This window comes from Cryptosporidium andersoni, assembly GCF_001865355.1.
Source record: "Cryptosporidium andersoni isolate 30847 chromosome Unknown contig_94, whole genome shotgun sequence".
Lineage (NCBI taxonomy): Eukaryota > Apicomplexa > Conoidasida > Eucoccidiorida > Cryptosporidiidae > Cryptosporidium > Cryptosporidium andersoni.
This window is the reverse complement of record NW_027122860.1, coordinates 15,433-29,604: the sequence shown is the minus strand read 5'-3', so window position 1 is coordinate 29,604 and position 14,172 is coordinate 15,433. Positions and strand designations below refer to the sequence as shown.

At 23.0% G+C, this 14,172-nt stretch overlaps 7 protein-coding genes across 7 annotated transcripts; 5 read left to right on the top strand and 2 right to left on the bottom strand.

The window, feature by feature from the left end:
- Positions 1-820: 820 nt before the first annotated feature.
- On the top strand, positions 821-1,765 carry cand_028760 (KH domain-containing protein; the record flags this gene model as incomplete). The annotated part of the gene is made up of 1 exon (XM_067213103.1): positions 821-1,765. One exon carries the CDS (start codon positions 821-823, stop codon positions 1,763-1,765), a length of 945 nt encoding a protein of 314 aa, XP_067067725.1.
- A 538-nt stretch (positions 1,766-2,303) lies between these two features.
- cand_028750 (uncharacterized protein) lies at positions 2,304-6,161 on the top strand (the record flags this gene model as incomplete). Its single annotated transcript, XM_067213102.1, has 1 exon — positions 2,304-6,161. The coding sequence occupies one exon, from the start codon at positions 2,304-2,306 to the stop codon at positions 6,159-6,161; it is 3,858 nt and encodes a 1,285-aa protein (XP_067067724.1).
- A 240-nt stretch (positions 6,162-6,401) lies between these two features.
- On the top strand, positions 6,402-7,256 carry cand_028740 (N-acetylglucosaminyl-phosphatidylinositol de-N-acetylase; the record flags this gene model as incomplete). The annotated part of the gene is made up of 4 exons (XM_067213101.1): positions 6,402-6,540; positions 6,603-6,793; positions 6,900-7,096; positions 7,244-7,256. 4 exons carry the CDS (start codon positions 6,402-6,404, stop codon positions 7,254-7,256), a joined length of 540 nt encoding a protein of 179 aa, XP_067067723.1.
- A 217-nt stretch (positions 7,257-7,473) lies between these two features.
- cand_028730 (LSM domain-containing protein) lies at positions 7,474-7,851 on the bottom strand (the record flags this gene model as incomplete). The annotated part of the gene is made up of 2 exons (XM_067213100.1): positions 7,474-7,748; positions 7,824-7,851. 2 exons carry the CDS (start codon positions 7,849-7,851, stop codon positions 7,474-7,476), a joined length of 303 nt encoding a protein of 100 aa, XP_067067722.1.
- Positions 7,852-8,022: 171 nt separating this feature from the next.
- cand_028720 (uncharacterized protein) lies at positions 8,023-8,481 on the top strand (the record flags this gene model as incomplete). Its single annotated transcript, XM_067213099.1, has 2 exons — positions 8,023-8,154; positions 8,239-8,481. 2 exons carry the CDS (start codon positions 8,023-8,025, stop codon positions 8,479-8,481), a joined length of 375 nt encoding a protein of 124 aa, XP_067067721.1.
- Positions 8,482-8,680: 199 nt separating this feature from the next.
- Positions 8,681-9,070, bottom strand: cand_028710 (uncharacterized protein; the record flags this gene model as incomplete). Its single annotated transcript, XM_067213098.1, has 1 exon — positions 8,681-9,070. The coding sequence occupies one exon, from the start codon at positions 9,068-9,070 to the stop codon at positions 8,681-8,683; it is 390 nt and encodes a 129-aa protein (XP_067067720.1).
- A 266-nt stretch (positions 9,071-9,336) lies between these two features.
- On the top strand, positions 9,337-12,870 carry cand_028700 (uncharacterized protein; the record flags this gene model as incomplete). Its single annotated transcript, XM_067213097.1, has 1 exon — positions 9,337-12,870. The coding sequence occupies one exon, from the start codon at positions 9,337-9,339 to the stop codon at positions 12,868-12,870; it is 3,534 nt and encodes a 1,177-aa protein (XP_067067719.1).
- Between the last annotated feature and the right edge of the window lie 1,302 nt (positions 12,871-14,172).

Below are 14,172 nucleotides of genomic sequence, written 5' to 3'. Positions count from 1 at the left end.
AGTGGCCACTATATAAAGTTATACAAAAAGACAAAAGAAAATGAAATACTGATTATATGTCTTAGAAATTCTACAGACTGTAAAATTTTACAAAGTATTAGTATTATATTATAATCCCCATATGTTTAGATTTACATATCTAGTTAGAAAAAAAAAAAAATTGGGATATATTGAACCTTTACAGATTGTAAAATATATAAATCCCAATAAAATACCAAGATATTATAATTTTAATATTGTCGGCCAATATTTATTAGTTTGATTTTTGTTTATTTATAAATATTAACACGTAATATTAAAATTTACAAATATTACATTTTTCTAGCGCCAAAAAAATGCATGCATCTTTTTTAAATTTTAAGGGTATCAAGATTTATAATTTATAATTCTTTTATAGTATAATAAAAACTAAATGATCTTAAAATATTTCTTAAGATTTAATTTATAATTTATTTTATATTTGGGAATTCTTTTTTTTTTTTATAATAAAATGGTAACATATATAATATATATATATATATATATATATATACATACTAAATAAACGAACATACATAATAGAAACTAAAATTTATCTTTTAAAGTAAAATAATAATTAAAGAAATAGAAAATATAAAGATTCTAGCATTTAAAAAAGATTTTGTTTTAAATCTCAAGATAACTATGAAATTATATTAATGGATATTAGCGCTGTGTGCAATAGTAATTCATGGGAAATATTGTGTGAACCTTTGTTGTATTATTCAATAAAAAAAGGATCTTTAAATTATTTAAATTGTTAAAGTCTCATATCAACAATAAGACCTATAGATTCATAAACATGAATAGTAGTGTAACTAATAAGGAATTCATAAAATTACTAATAAGTGATATTGCAGCTGATAAATTATTGGATAATTCTGCATCATTACTTAAAGATATAAAATATAAAAAAAAAGTATATATATTGGTATCAGGGGAAAAAAAGTATTTCCCTGGAACATGTTATAGGGTTACAACCATAGAGGGAAGTGAAGAGTCTATATATGAAACAGTAAAATTGTTGAGCAATATTTTATTTTTAAATAACAAGAAAAATATGTTGAATTTAAAAATTGCAATTCCTAGAAATATTGTTGGTAGTATTATTGGTATAAAAGGAAAATTTATACGAAGTTTAAGAGTTTCTACAAATACTCATATTAATATATCTCCTATATTTGTTACTTCTGATAAGGCATGTAGTGAAAGAATAATTACAATATTATCTGAAGACATAGATAAGATATATAATGCATTTTTGATATTACTGAGGAAAATTAATGAGTTTCCTAATAAATCATGTAGAGGGATATTGTATAGAAGAAATAATTTGGATATAAAGAATTTGGAAAGTGATGAAGAAATAAGTAATAACATACATAATAAAAGTATTGGTCAAAGTGAAAATGACTTTATTTATGATATTAATTTTGGTAAAGATAATAGAGATAAACAAAAAGTAATATTAAATAAATTTAATAAAGAATTTTATGTTATTAATGAAAATAGTAGATGGAGAAATAAAATTGGTGAAAATAATATAGAAGATGATATTTTTGATGATATACCTACACAAGATTTAATTATTGATGATACTACAAAGATTAAATCTATATGGAGCTTAATAGACTGTAGAAGAAAAGATATTTCAACTGCATTATCAATATTATCAACAGTTGCAGTTGCAACAGGCTTTTTACTTTTCAGATATCTATTTAATCAAGAAAATTATTTATTAAAGTAAGATATATATTTTCAATTAAGTAATTTCATATTATTCGGATATTATATATACATTAAAGTTTACAATTATCCATATATACTCAATCAATATTAAAAAAAAAAAAAAAAAAAGGTGGTTATATTAGAAATATGTTTATATTAGCATTTATAATTTAATCACAATATTATTAATAAATATTTGATATTTAAAAAAAATTTGAGTTTGAATATACATTTATAGAGATGTCATTTATTTGAAATTGTTAAATAGTAGTTTGTAGAGATGTATTAATATTAATTACTATATAAATTATGTATAACTATTGTATATTAAGAATTTGAGAAATTTTGCAATATTAGCTGGCGCAATGCTTACAAGATCTACTTACAAATTATATTTTATATACTAAATTATGACTTTTATAAATATTAGATTATTTAGAATGAGGTAATTTGCCGTTTATTATAATATTAATATGTAATATATGTAAGTATCTAATATATCTTTTTTATTTTATATTGAGACTGAATAATTATTGAATCAAATCGTATATAAAGGAATGAAGAAGTCTGATAATAAATATAATACTAAAATAATTAATAAAAATAAGATATTAAAGATATCTCGTATATATATGTATTTAAATAGTTTTATTACTGTTGGCTATAGAAGAAGAATTGGTATATGGAGAAGAGGTTATGATGAAAATGGAAATGTAGTTAAAACTTTTACAAGTATATCTGGAGATATTATATTTGAACCAGACTGTTTTAATGTCGCAAAGCGTGAAATAATGTTATTAGAAGATCATGGTATTAAATTAAGAGGGAATAGATCAGGTATACACAATGGATTAATACTAGAACCATATTATTCATTACAAGGAAATAATATGACTGATTTATCATTTTGGTGTGTCCCTAAATCTGTTCAATATATATATGAAATGAAATTTGGTATTAATAAATTATATGATTGGCAAGCTGAATGTTTATCACGTATATTTCATGATTTAGCTACAAAAAATACAAATAATAAGAAATTTTCAATTAAATCTCCTTTCTTATGTATATCTCCTAAATATTTTGGAAAATCATTAATTGCTGAAATAGTATCCCTTTATGGTCTTTTATTTTCAGGCAGAAATACTTTGATTATACTTTCTAATTCTGCAAAATGTAAAGAATATGGTGAGAAGTTATCATGCTTATTTGGAAAGGAATCAGTTAATTTAAGAGTAGAAATTTTATCCGGAAATTCAAGAAATATTTCTAACTGGTCTCCAAATATTGATATTGCTATTTGTACAATAGAAAGAGCAAATGCTCTTATTAATAAGCTAATTAGTGATAGAATGTTAGCAGAATGTTTAGGTACAATAATTATAGAAGAAATTAATATGGTAGGATCAGATACAAAAGGCCACTTATATGAAGGATTTTTGATGAAACTGTTATCAACTGATTTAGTATTTTCTAATATTAATGAATTTCATTCAGAGTCAAATTTACCTTATCATTTACCTCGTATTATCTTATTATGTATGTCCAAAATTCTTCCATATGAATTAGCATATATCAATTGGCTAAAAGCTACATCATATTCTATTAATAATATTCCAATTAGCTCTAATATTTATATAAAATATGCAAAGGATTTATGGATGAAGAATTCAAGATATTTATTAGAAGAGATAAATATAAGTGATAGAAATGAGGATTATAATACTGAGGAGTTAATTCAGTGTAAATCATTTGGAGATATATTAAATAGTGATATTGGATTTTTTGATTCTGAATATTTAAGTAAATTGGTATTTGAAACATTATTAATTGGACAACAAGTTTTAATATTATGTCCAACTAAGCAATGGAGTAAAAAGTCAGCTAGCTTAATTATAGAGAGTCTTCCAAAATTATTATCAAAATTTGAACTTAAAATCTCAAAGATCCAAGATTCTATAGAGAAAAAAAAACTTATAGATAAATTGAACTTGTTTAAATTATATGGAAATGGAATGAATAGTAAATATTATAATAAACGTTTTGAACTTGTAAAAAATCTAAATATCAATAGAAAGCACTCATTAACTGAAAAAAATTTTGGATTTTGTAATATATTAAAGAATGGAATTTTAGAAAATGGTATTGCCTATCATAATTCAAGTTTGTCTATTAAACAACGTCATTTAATTGAAAATTCAGTTAGAAATGGAGTGATAAGGGTTTTATGTTTAGCAGCATTCTCTTCTATAAAAGCAATTCCAACTGTTCATACTGTTATAATTAGATCTATTAACTCTGCAGTACATAATAATTCATTTGGAAAACCAAAAAATCAATGGATATCATCTCAGGATATTAAAGAAATGATTGAAAAGGTTAAAGTAATTGATCCTAGATATAATTTACATAATGGAGATTATAGAAATAATTTTAATATTAAAGATTCTAATTATTATTTGATACAAAAAAAAGATATAAATTTTTTTAATGAAGATTCTATTCAAAAAGATATAGAATTATGCAGTAATTTGAGTATAAACGAAACTATTGATAAATCAAAACCTGAATATAATGCAAATAATCCTAATGTTGTTATATTTGTATCTGATAAAGCAGAATTCGAATATGTATCAAATATTTTAAAAAGCGATTCATTTAATTTAGAAATGGGCTCGAAATCTCAAATGAAAGATTTAAATTTTGTGATTATAATGCTTGATTTAGTTGTGACAAATATTACTCAAGTATTAAATGATTTATACATTATATTGAGATATGCAAGTTTCAATGAATATATTAAACAAGAAAATAAGAAAAATGGTAATTTAAAATTTATTTACAGTAGTGATAATATTAATAATCAAATTGAATTTTCTTTATCTTATCTTTTTTCAAATTGTATGATTGATATTATAGAAAGAGAAAACCCAATGTATAATACTAATTATACAAAAAATATTAACATTGAAGAGGAAAGTTGTTTATTATCTAATTTTTATGTAACTCCTATTGATGATCATAATTATGTGAAATCTCCTATTATTTGTTCTAAACTTGCTCTTGTTGGGCCAAAAACAAAACAAAATACTTTAGGTGTACTTCCAAATATATTTAATAAGCAACATAGATACTTACAAAAGTTAAATACAGGAAAAGAATACTTAGAAAAGAATATTCAAATGATAAAAAGTGAATATATTAAATCTTGGATAAATGAAGATGACTTCTTAAAAGATAGGAAATATCAATTATATATACGGAGTACAAATCTTGGAAATTCTATAGTTTATGCTCAAATAAATTTAGTAGATGGTCAAGAATTATTTAGTGAATTATATAAAGCTAGATTTATTGGATTAAATTTCACAAATGAATTGCAATTATTCTATACTATTCTTATTTGTTATAATGGTTTTCTTCCATTTATTAATTGGACAAACTACAAAAGAATTTTTACTGAACTAGAACAAGACGAAATAATATTTGCAGATTTCCTTGGAATTACATTCGAAATTCTTGATAATACAATCCGATCAGTAAAAAGTGGTATTTTTAATGCACCTGATATTAATTACTTATTACCTGAATCTTTACATCATGCTTATTTTATATCTGGAATTTTATCTTATAAAGGTTTAGTTGAAAAATACAGATTAATTACACTTTATAAATTTTATTATGCTTGTTTATTAAGGGATATTTGTAATCCTATAATCTCTTATGAACTAATTCTGGAAAAATATCAAATTGATTATAATACAATTCAACAATTTATTCAACAATGTAAAATATCATCAATAAAAGTTTCTAAATTTACCAAAATATTAGGATGGAATGATTTATCTGAAATATTTCAATATATACCACAGCATATTGATATAAATTTGGCTCTTAAGAATATTGACAAAATTTTTGATTTATTAAGATCACAATATAATAGAAATATTAATGATATACAAATTGATACTAATTTGAAATTTCAGTTTATACCTGGTGAAATTTCTTTAATAAGAAGTACAATTAAAAATTTTAAACAGTTTTCTGAGTTAATAACACCGATAAGAGCTATTGCTTTATATTTACAAGGTATAACAACACTAGAAAAGTTGGTTTACTCTTCTCAGGAAGATATCTGCCAAGCTCTTATTATAGCAGATTCTATTGATTATTCTTATTTAGTGAGTACAAACTCTTTTAAAAGATCAGATACCTATTATATTCAAGAAGTTGCAAATAATCTTCTTCAACAGGCTAAGACTTTTATTAGTACTAAACGACTTATAAAAGAAAATGATGATTCTACTGAAGAAGATATTATAGATTATATTAAATATGAAGATGATATATTAGAGGATGATAATGTCTTATTAGCTTATTTTAATAAAGATGACTTAAATAATATAGAAATATAATATGCATACTTAATTATTATTCACTAATAGCTTTTATAATTGACTTTATTTTCTTTTTCTATACAATTTTCATATAAACTGTTAAAGTAAATTTAATTGATAATATAAATAGTATGTTTAGTGTATATATAATAATGGCGTCTTATTTGTGTGGCAATTGTAAAATTAGTTTTTCACTAGTATCGAATATATAATATTAATTATTAAAATAATATTATAATTCTTAATATTATGTAATAAATGAGACTTATAGATCAATATACCTCATTTTGTCTAATAATAGCTCATCCAGATGATGAAACATTGTTCTTTGGTCCCCTAATTAATTATTTCTCAAATCAATCAAATATATCACTTTATTTACTTTGTCTATCAAATGGTAAGATATCATAGTTTTAAGTTTTTTTAGGCTTTATATTAATATTTATAATATGTGGCCAGGTAATTATTACAACAAGGGCTATATTAGAGAAAATGAACTGTTAAGTGCTTGTAGAATAATTGGTATTCGACAGGCTAATATATATATACTTAATAATGAAAATTTACAAGACAATCCATATATATACTGGCCTAGTGATGTAATTATAAAAGAAGTTTATTCATTTATCAGTAAACATCATATTGAATGTGTAAGTTAAATAATAATTTTATTAATGGTTCTTATAAATTTAATAATATTCAGTAATCTTTGAATATATTTAAAAATTTTCAATTAATTAAATTAATTTTTATTAGATTATTACATTTGATTGTTATGGAGTCTCACATCATTTAAATCATATTTCAATATATAATGCTATTAAAATAATAAAAGAAGACAAATCTCTATTAGAATCATCAAATCTGAAAATTATCCTTACTTTGAATACATGTAACATATTTATGAAATATTTAGGTATATATTCATTATTTTGGTTATTAATAAAAAGAAGGTAAGTTTAATTTTCACAATTTATATTTGGAAATATTCAAATTACTTTTATTTAAATAATATATTGATTTTTATATTGAAATTTTATTTTGGAAACTTAAAGTGATTTGGATAATGTGCTAATATTTAGAAATTACTTTCCATTTAGATCACTAAGGTAGGTTTTTGATATTTAATGTATATATATTGAAATAAATATTGACATATAAATGAAATTAACAATATCTGATTATAATTTCATTTTACTTAGTGCTTTACTATGTCATAAAAGTCAAATAACATGGTATAGAATAATATTTTCCTTAATATCTTGTTATAATTATGTAAATATTTATCGATATCACAAAATTTAGGAATCAGATAACTATTAGTTAATACTTAAGCCTTAATAATGCCTATATTTATAGCTGGCTTTACTAATATGATCAAATCTCCACGTAGAAACAGCATTTCTATACGCCTTGTGACTTTTATAGTACTTTCTTCACCAGTTACTTCATCTATAGTTATTTTCTGGCTAGTCTCCTTAACATTACCTAATACCATATTCATATGAGGATCATATGCATACAGTATACCTTCTAATTCTCTATCACCACGACACTTAACATTAACCTTTTCATCTAGACTTAATCTAATTAAGTCAATAGGTTCTAAAAAATAATACATATGGGAATAAATAGTACAACTTAGTACACATTAATATACAATATAAAATATACACCTACCTGTTATTAGAGAAGAGGAAATTGGCATTATAGTCACAATTATACATAAAAAAAAGAAAATTTTGAGAATATATTAAATTGGAGTTTGGCGGGTATAATAGTAATAAAATTATCTAGTACCGATATGAGGGTATTGAGTGTGTCAGAATAGTATTGTTTTAAGATGCCAGAAACAGCTCTTCTATTACTCTAGTTAATAATGGATTGTGAAATACATAAAGGAGATGGAAAATCTGAAGAAATAATTGAAGATGAGTTAGTATTTGTAGATATTCCAGAATTTTCATGTTTTAACATTTTGGGAGATGCAACAATAGAAACCTCACAGCTGGTAAGTTACTTTCACATATTCATAGTTATATTCTTTTTTTTTTTATATTAAGTACTAATAAAGTTTCTTTTATTCATCTATAAGATATATGATGATAAGAAAGATCTACATTATATGAAACTAAGTTTAAATGTACCAAATGAAGATGTAATTCTATTTCATCTAGAAGGAAAGCGTATTGAAACAAAAGGTACATGTATGTTTTTTAAAGTATTTGAAGAGAAAGATACTTCCGAAGAAGATAAGTTAAAAATATCAGATATAAATTATATAGGATATTGTAAATATGTTTCACAATTATATATTAAGAGACCAGATGAAATTTAATATATAAAGGTAATTATTATGAATCATACAAATTAAATATTCCATTTAGTATATAGAATATTAAAAGTACATAAATAGGTGCTAATTATTTTATTCTACAGCAAGTAATTACTCTATTTTATATACTCTATTTTATATTTCAAAGAAGTATACTTTGTATATTGTGATAGTTATCACTCTAATGAATATAACACTATTATTATTTGAGCCAATCAGAACATGCAGATTTAATTTTATTAAAGTAGTCCATTCCACTATCTATCCAATCCCTAGTAGATTTTGGTATTGATGGATTGTAATCTTTATTATTTATGTAATTCAAATAATCTTTTGATGATTTCATACTCCAGCCAACCCCCATACCAAATCCTAGTCCAGTTGAGAATCGACGTAGTGATGGAATTTTGAAAAGAATAGAACCTAAAGCACTTGCACTTATAGTTCCTATAACTGTATATATAGTTGTACTTATTGCAAGTCTTTTATAAATTTCAGAAACAGGTAACCCTTGGATAGTCATAGTATTATATTGAGTATTTAAAGTTTGTATTTTAGACCTTAACCAGGATTGTCTAGAATCTACACTCATGGTACCCCAAATTTATGTATTAAATAATATATAAGATCAATTTCGTTTTATTATTATTTCTTTCAATATTATTTCTCTTTATTTTTAAAATAAATCCCAAGATCTCAGGATTAGAGCCCCACAAAGATAATTGAAGTTTTTAGCGCCTAAAAAAAATTTACCTATAAAAAGGGATGTGCTTATTGGTATTACAATAATTTATATCTTAAAACAGAAGGGATATAAGGAGAGATTTTTTTTGATATTTTAATGAAATATTAAAAAGTATGCAAGATTCGCAGCTACAAATAAATAATGGAGAACCTTTTCCAAGTATATACCATTATAAGAGGGCCAAAATTATTGCAAATTACTTGGAACTAGCTTGTATAGACTTCTCAAATGTATATAATGAGAAATCAAAGAAATCTGACTCTGTTATAATGACTTACTATAGTATTATGAGTTGTTGGAAACTTTTGTGGTGTTTATCGGTGAGTGAAATTATTGGCGAGTCTTTAAGAAATAAGATTGAGATGTACACTACCAAGGAAATTGAAGAAACGGAGAAATATAAAATAAAAAAGTTAGATATTCCACTAATATCTGAAGGAAATGTACCTCGATATGCAATGGCCTACTCACCAGTCTTCAGGATAGTTTTATCCCTTTTAAGATGGTTAAGATGGGAAGCAAGAACTAATCCTAAAGAACAAATATCAGATGATATAAATAGTCAGTATTTTGGAGATTATGCAGAATCTAGAATATATCATAAAGAGTATAAAGTTGAAAAGAGATTTTATCATTTTGATTGGCCACTATTATTAAATAGAGCTGATATATCAAGAAATGACTTTGAAAATATAGAAAGTATATTCAGAATAATATTTCAACTTTTACGTAGAGGTTGTAGAATGGAAACTGAAAAATTTATATATGAAAATGCAAAGTGTCATTGGATTATGAGCTTGATAGATGGTGCTGACCCTTATTTATATTGTACTGATTCAAATCATGATATATATGTAGATTTAGCAGATTTTGTAAGTATTTTACCAAAAATAGATGATATTGGATCTAATAATGATAAATTTGAATTATATGACTCTGAGGTTTTAGAAGGTTTAAATAATGCTGAAACTGGACATTTAATTAGAGAGAGCTTGGAATTTGTTGATGGTATTGAAAAATGTCTAATATTCCCAAGTATAAATGGCAAATCTGAAAATATTATTCCTGAAGGAAATATTTGGAGACAAGATTTATTTAAGATTTTAAGATATATATTAAATGAGCCTGAAGATGCATATGAACCAATATATAATATAAAACCTACATCCCAAATTGGTCCTTGGGAAAAGGCTGTGTATGGATATTTATCTGGAGATTTTAATTCCTTAATAAATATTTCTAAGAATAAAATGGATAAATTATTTGCATTATTTCAAACTGAAAAATTGAATATATGTAATAAATGGATAGATTATATGGAAACTAAAACTCAAGATAGACATGGAAATTTATTTATTGGTAAGACATATCCATTAGATATTTATGAGAAAGCATTTCGTGAAGAAATATATAGAGAAATTATTACTGGAGAACAAGAGTTACAAGATTCCCAAGAAATAGCGAAGTTTGAAAATTTGGAAAATAGACAACTTGATTTAAAATCAAATAAAGTTAATTTGAATGAATTTATAGATGATGGTTATAGCTACTCTGATTTCAGTAATGAGGATGAATATGATATCTTACAATCTATATTAACACACTCAGCAAATCAAGAAAATAATATAATACATACATCATATAATGAGGGCCCTAATATTCAAGGATATCTTGAAGATATTTCAAATTCTGAGAAACAAATTATAGATGCACTAGTAGATTCATTAATATCTATTGAATACGATGGGATCTCAGAATCTGAAGAATTATTTTATAAATTATTTATATCTATTGCATGTACAGCTCTAAATCCACATGAATATGAAAGTCAGATATTTAATATTCTAGAAGATATGATTAAATTTGTTTCATCTACTACTGAGATTGATTCAATTCCTGCAATAAGGGCATTTTTGGCTCATTTGATTGTAGCCCATATTGAAGTAACTGGAAATTCCTCAAGATTTCAAAATGAGGAATTTTATTTTGTTTCCTTTATCAAAGATAAATCTAATGAGTATTCAACAAATATATCAGTACCTCCTTTAATATATTATCCATTTGTTTCCACAAGCTCTCATTTTGCTGATATTTTTATATCTCAGTATATCGATTATATTATATCAAGTAAGATTGAAGCTTTGGGTATAGCATTATTACTTTTAGAATATACATCGAAAGAATGTAGAATTGTTTACATAACTAAAGTACTAAATATGCAAAAAATTGGTGTAAATATTTCATTTTTACAAAGAATTATTCATAGTCTTGTAAATAAATTCCCAGTTGATATTATTATTGCATCTTTAAATATGTCTGATAATATATATCAAGAAATTAATGATTTAGATCATTACAACCTTAATGAATTAGAAAATTTCATCACTAGTATAGAATTTATTATTTTATTATATGGTACTTTATATCAATTCCTAATTGTTCGTCAGGATTACATACCTGAATTTGGTAATATTTGTGAAATTATTATTTCATTATTACAAGAATATGAATTTAGTGAATATTACTCACAAGATAAATTAATAAATCCAGCTTTGTACTCTTTATCTACGGTTATGGAAGTAATGTTAGGAGTTTTTTTCCTTTCAAAAATTAACCCTCTATGTCTCATACTTGAAAGTTTGGAAATTAAGAAAGATAAGTTAGGTTTCAATATTAGTGATAACTTCCTATTTCTAAAACATTCTACTTCATGTTTAAATGATTTTCTTATTCCTATTCTAGTTGAACCAATTATGATTAGATTAACAACAATTATCCAAACAAATATTGAACAAATTAAACCGGAATATGTGAAATTTCATTTGTCAAATTCACCAATGCAGAAATCTTTATCAAGTGTTAAATGGGAAGAATTTCTAGTTAATTTAGTAACTTTAAATACAAAAATATATATTGATGATATATGTATTGATATTTCTCCTTTAAGACTTTTATGGTCTCATATTACTTATCTTGAGGCAGTTGAACGTCTCTATAAATATCAGAAGTCACTTGATGATCTCCATATCTTTGTTATTAGATATGATAAACAGAATATTGAAAATTCTCTTTGTGATGATATTAATGGAAATCAAAATATAAATTCACTACAAACTCCATATGTATATAAAAGTGGAAATAATGTTGATTTATCACCATACCTAAGTAATTTTGGAAGAAATTCAATTACTAAAATATTAGAAAAGCCTGACAAAAAATTAGAAAGTATACTTTCTAATTTATTGGAAAATAAAGACTTATTTCTATTTTTTATTAAAAATTGGTTCTCTTGTTTATCTCAACATTACCATATGAATATGTTAGTTATTTCAGAATATTTTCCTTTTGAAACTAATATTGGAGATTACAGATATTTTACAATATTACAAAGTGAATATTGCAAATATAAGAATTTACTCTTTAAATGTCGTTGTTTAACATTACAAACATTTCTAGATCATTGTATTCTTGTAATAACTTATCATCATGAGACTGAAATCCTCATGAAATCTCTCAAACTAAATTATAATAATGAAGATATTTATAATATTTCTAGATTATTATTAAAAGATATTATTCAATGCTGTATATCTAGTAATTGGATTATTTATCAGCTATCACAAAATAAAATTTGGAATTTATTCTAAATATAATATACTATTAGGAAATATATCACTTTGTATTATATTATCTATTTTTATTATATCTACTAATTTCTTCAAATCATCTAAATTTAATATCTTAATATTAAAACCTTGATTCTTTTTTTTTTCTATTTTATTCTACAAAATAAAATTCAAATTCAAAATATAATTCTATAAGTAATATAACTTTCATGAATAAATATAACTTAATAACTACTTTCTAATTAATATTTTTTATAAGTTTTTTTTTTTTTTAAATAAATCTAAATACATCCTATTTTAATTCCTTAATCATTATTGACTACTGTATTTAAATTCTTTAATTAGAATTTGGAATTCTTAGAATAGAAAATATAAACTTAATTTTCTATTCATTATACTAGTAGAAATTCCATTATATTACAATATTATTTAATTTACAGTTATTTATAATCCAGTTGAACTAAAAACAGAATAGAATTAATGAATAATAATTAGATATCTAACAATCTAAAAGTATTAACTATTTAAAATATACTATTACTAAGAGCCACATACTTAAGTTATTTCTATATAATAATTAATGATACTAATATTTTAGATTAAGGAGAAATAGATATATTTATATTTTCTATTATATAATTAATCTATTTTATTCTAATATTAAGTCATTAAATTCTATATTTCAGTGATTTAATATAGAATTAATAAAATTGCCTATTACTATAAATTCATTAGTCATTTATGAGATATTAAGATAAAACAACTTTTACTTAAAACAAATATTCGGAGCAATTATATTGGAATATTAATGTAAATAATAATTTAACTTTATATTATTAGTTATTAAACAATTTGTATTAGTTCATTCCTAATTCTTATTTCAATACTTTTTTATTAAGAATAATTTATCCAGAAATTGTATTTGAAATAACCAGAACTATTAAAAGTTATTAGAAATTAGTAAATATCGAGATTATATATCTTAAAGAATAATGATATAAAGTAATAAACAATAATATTAGATAATTATAAAATATCTAGTTGCCAAGTAATTCATATAAGTAGAATTAATGAAGATTGTAAATTCAATATAACTATAATATTACAATATAATGAATAATTGATTATATTATTAGGACTAATCTAATTTTTTTTTTTTATGGTAAAAAGTAAGATTTTATTAATTTAGTAATTCCCCAAAGATGTATTTTATAAAAAGACCAATATTATTGATAATAACATTGACATACACCCCAAACTCTGTTTATAAAAAATAATACAATCCTGTTATTTTTAGGTGAGAATTTGAAATATAAAATAATA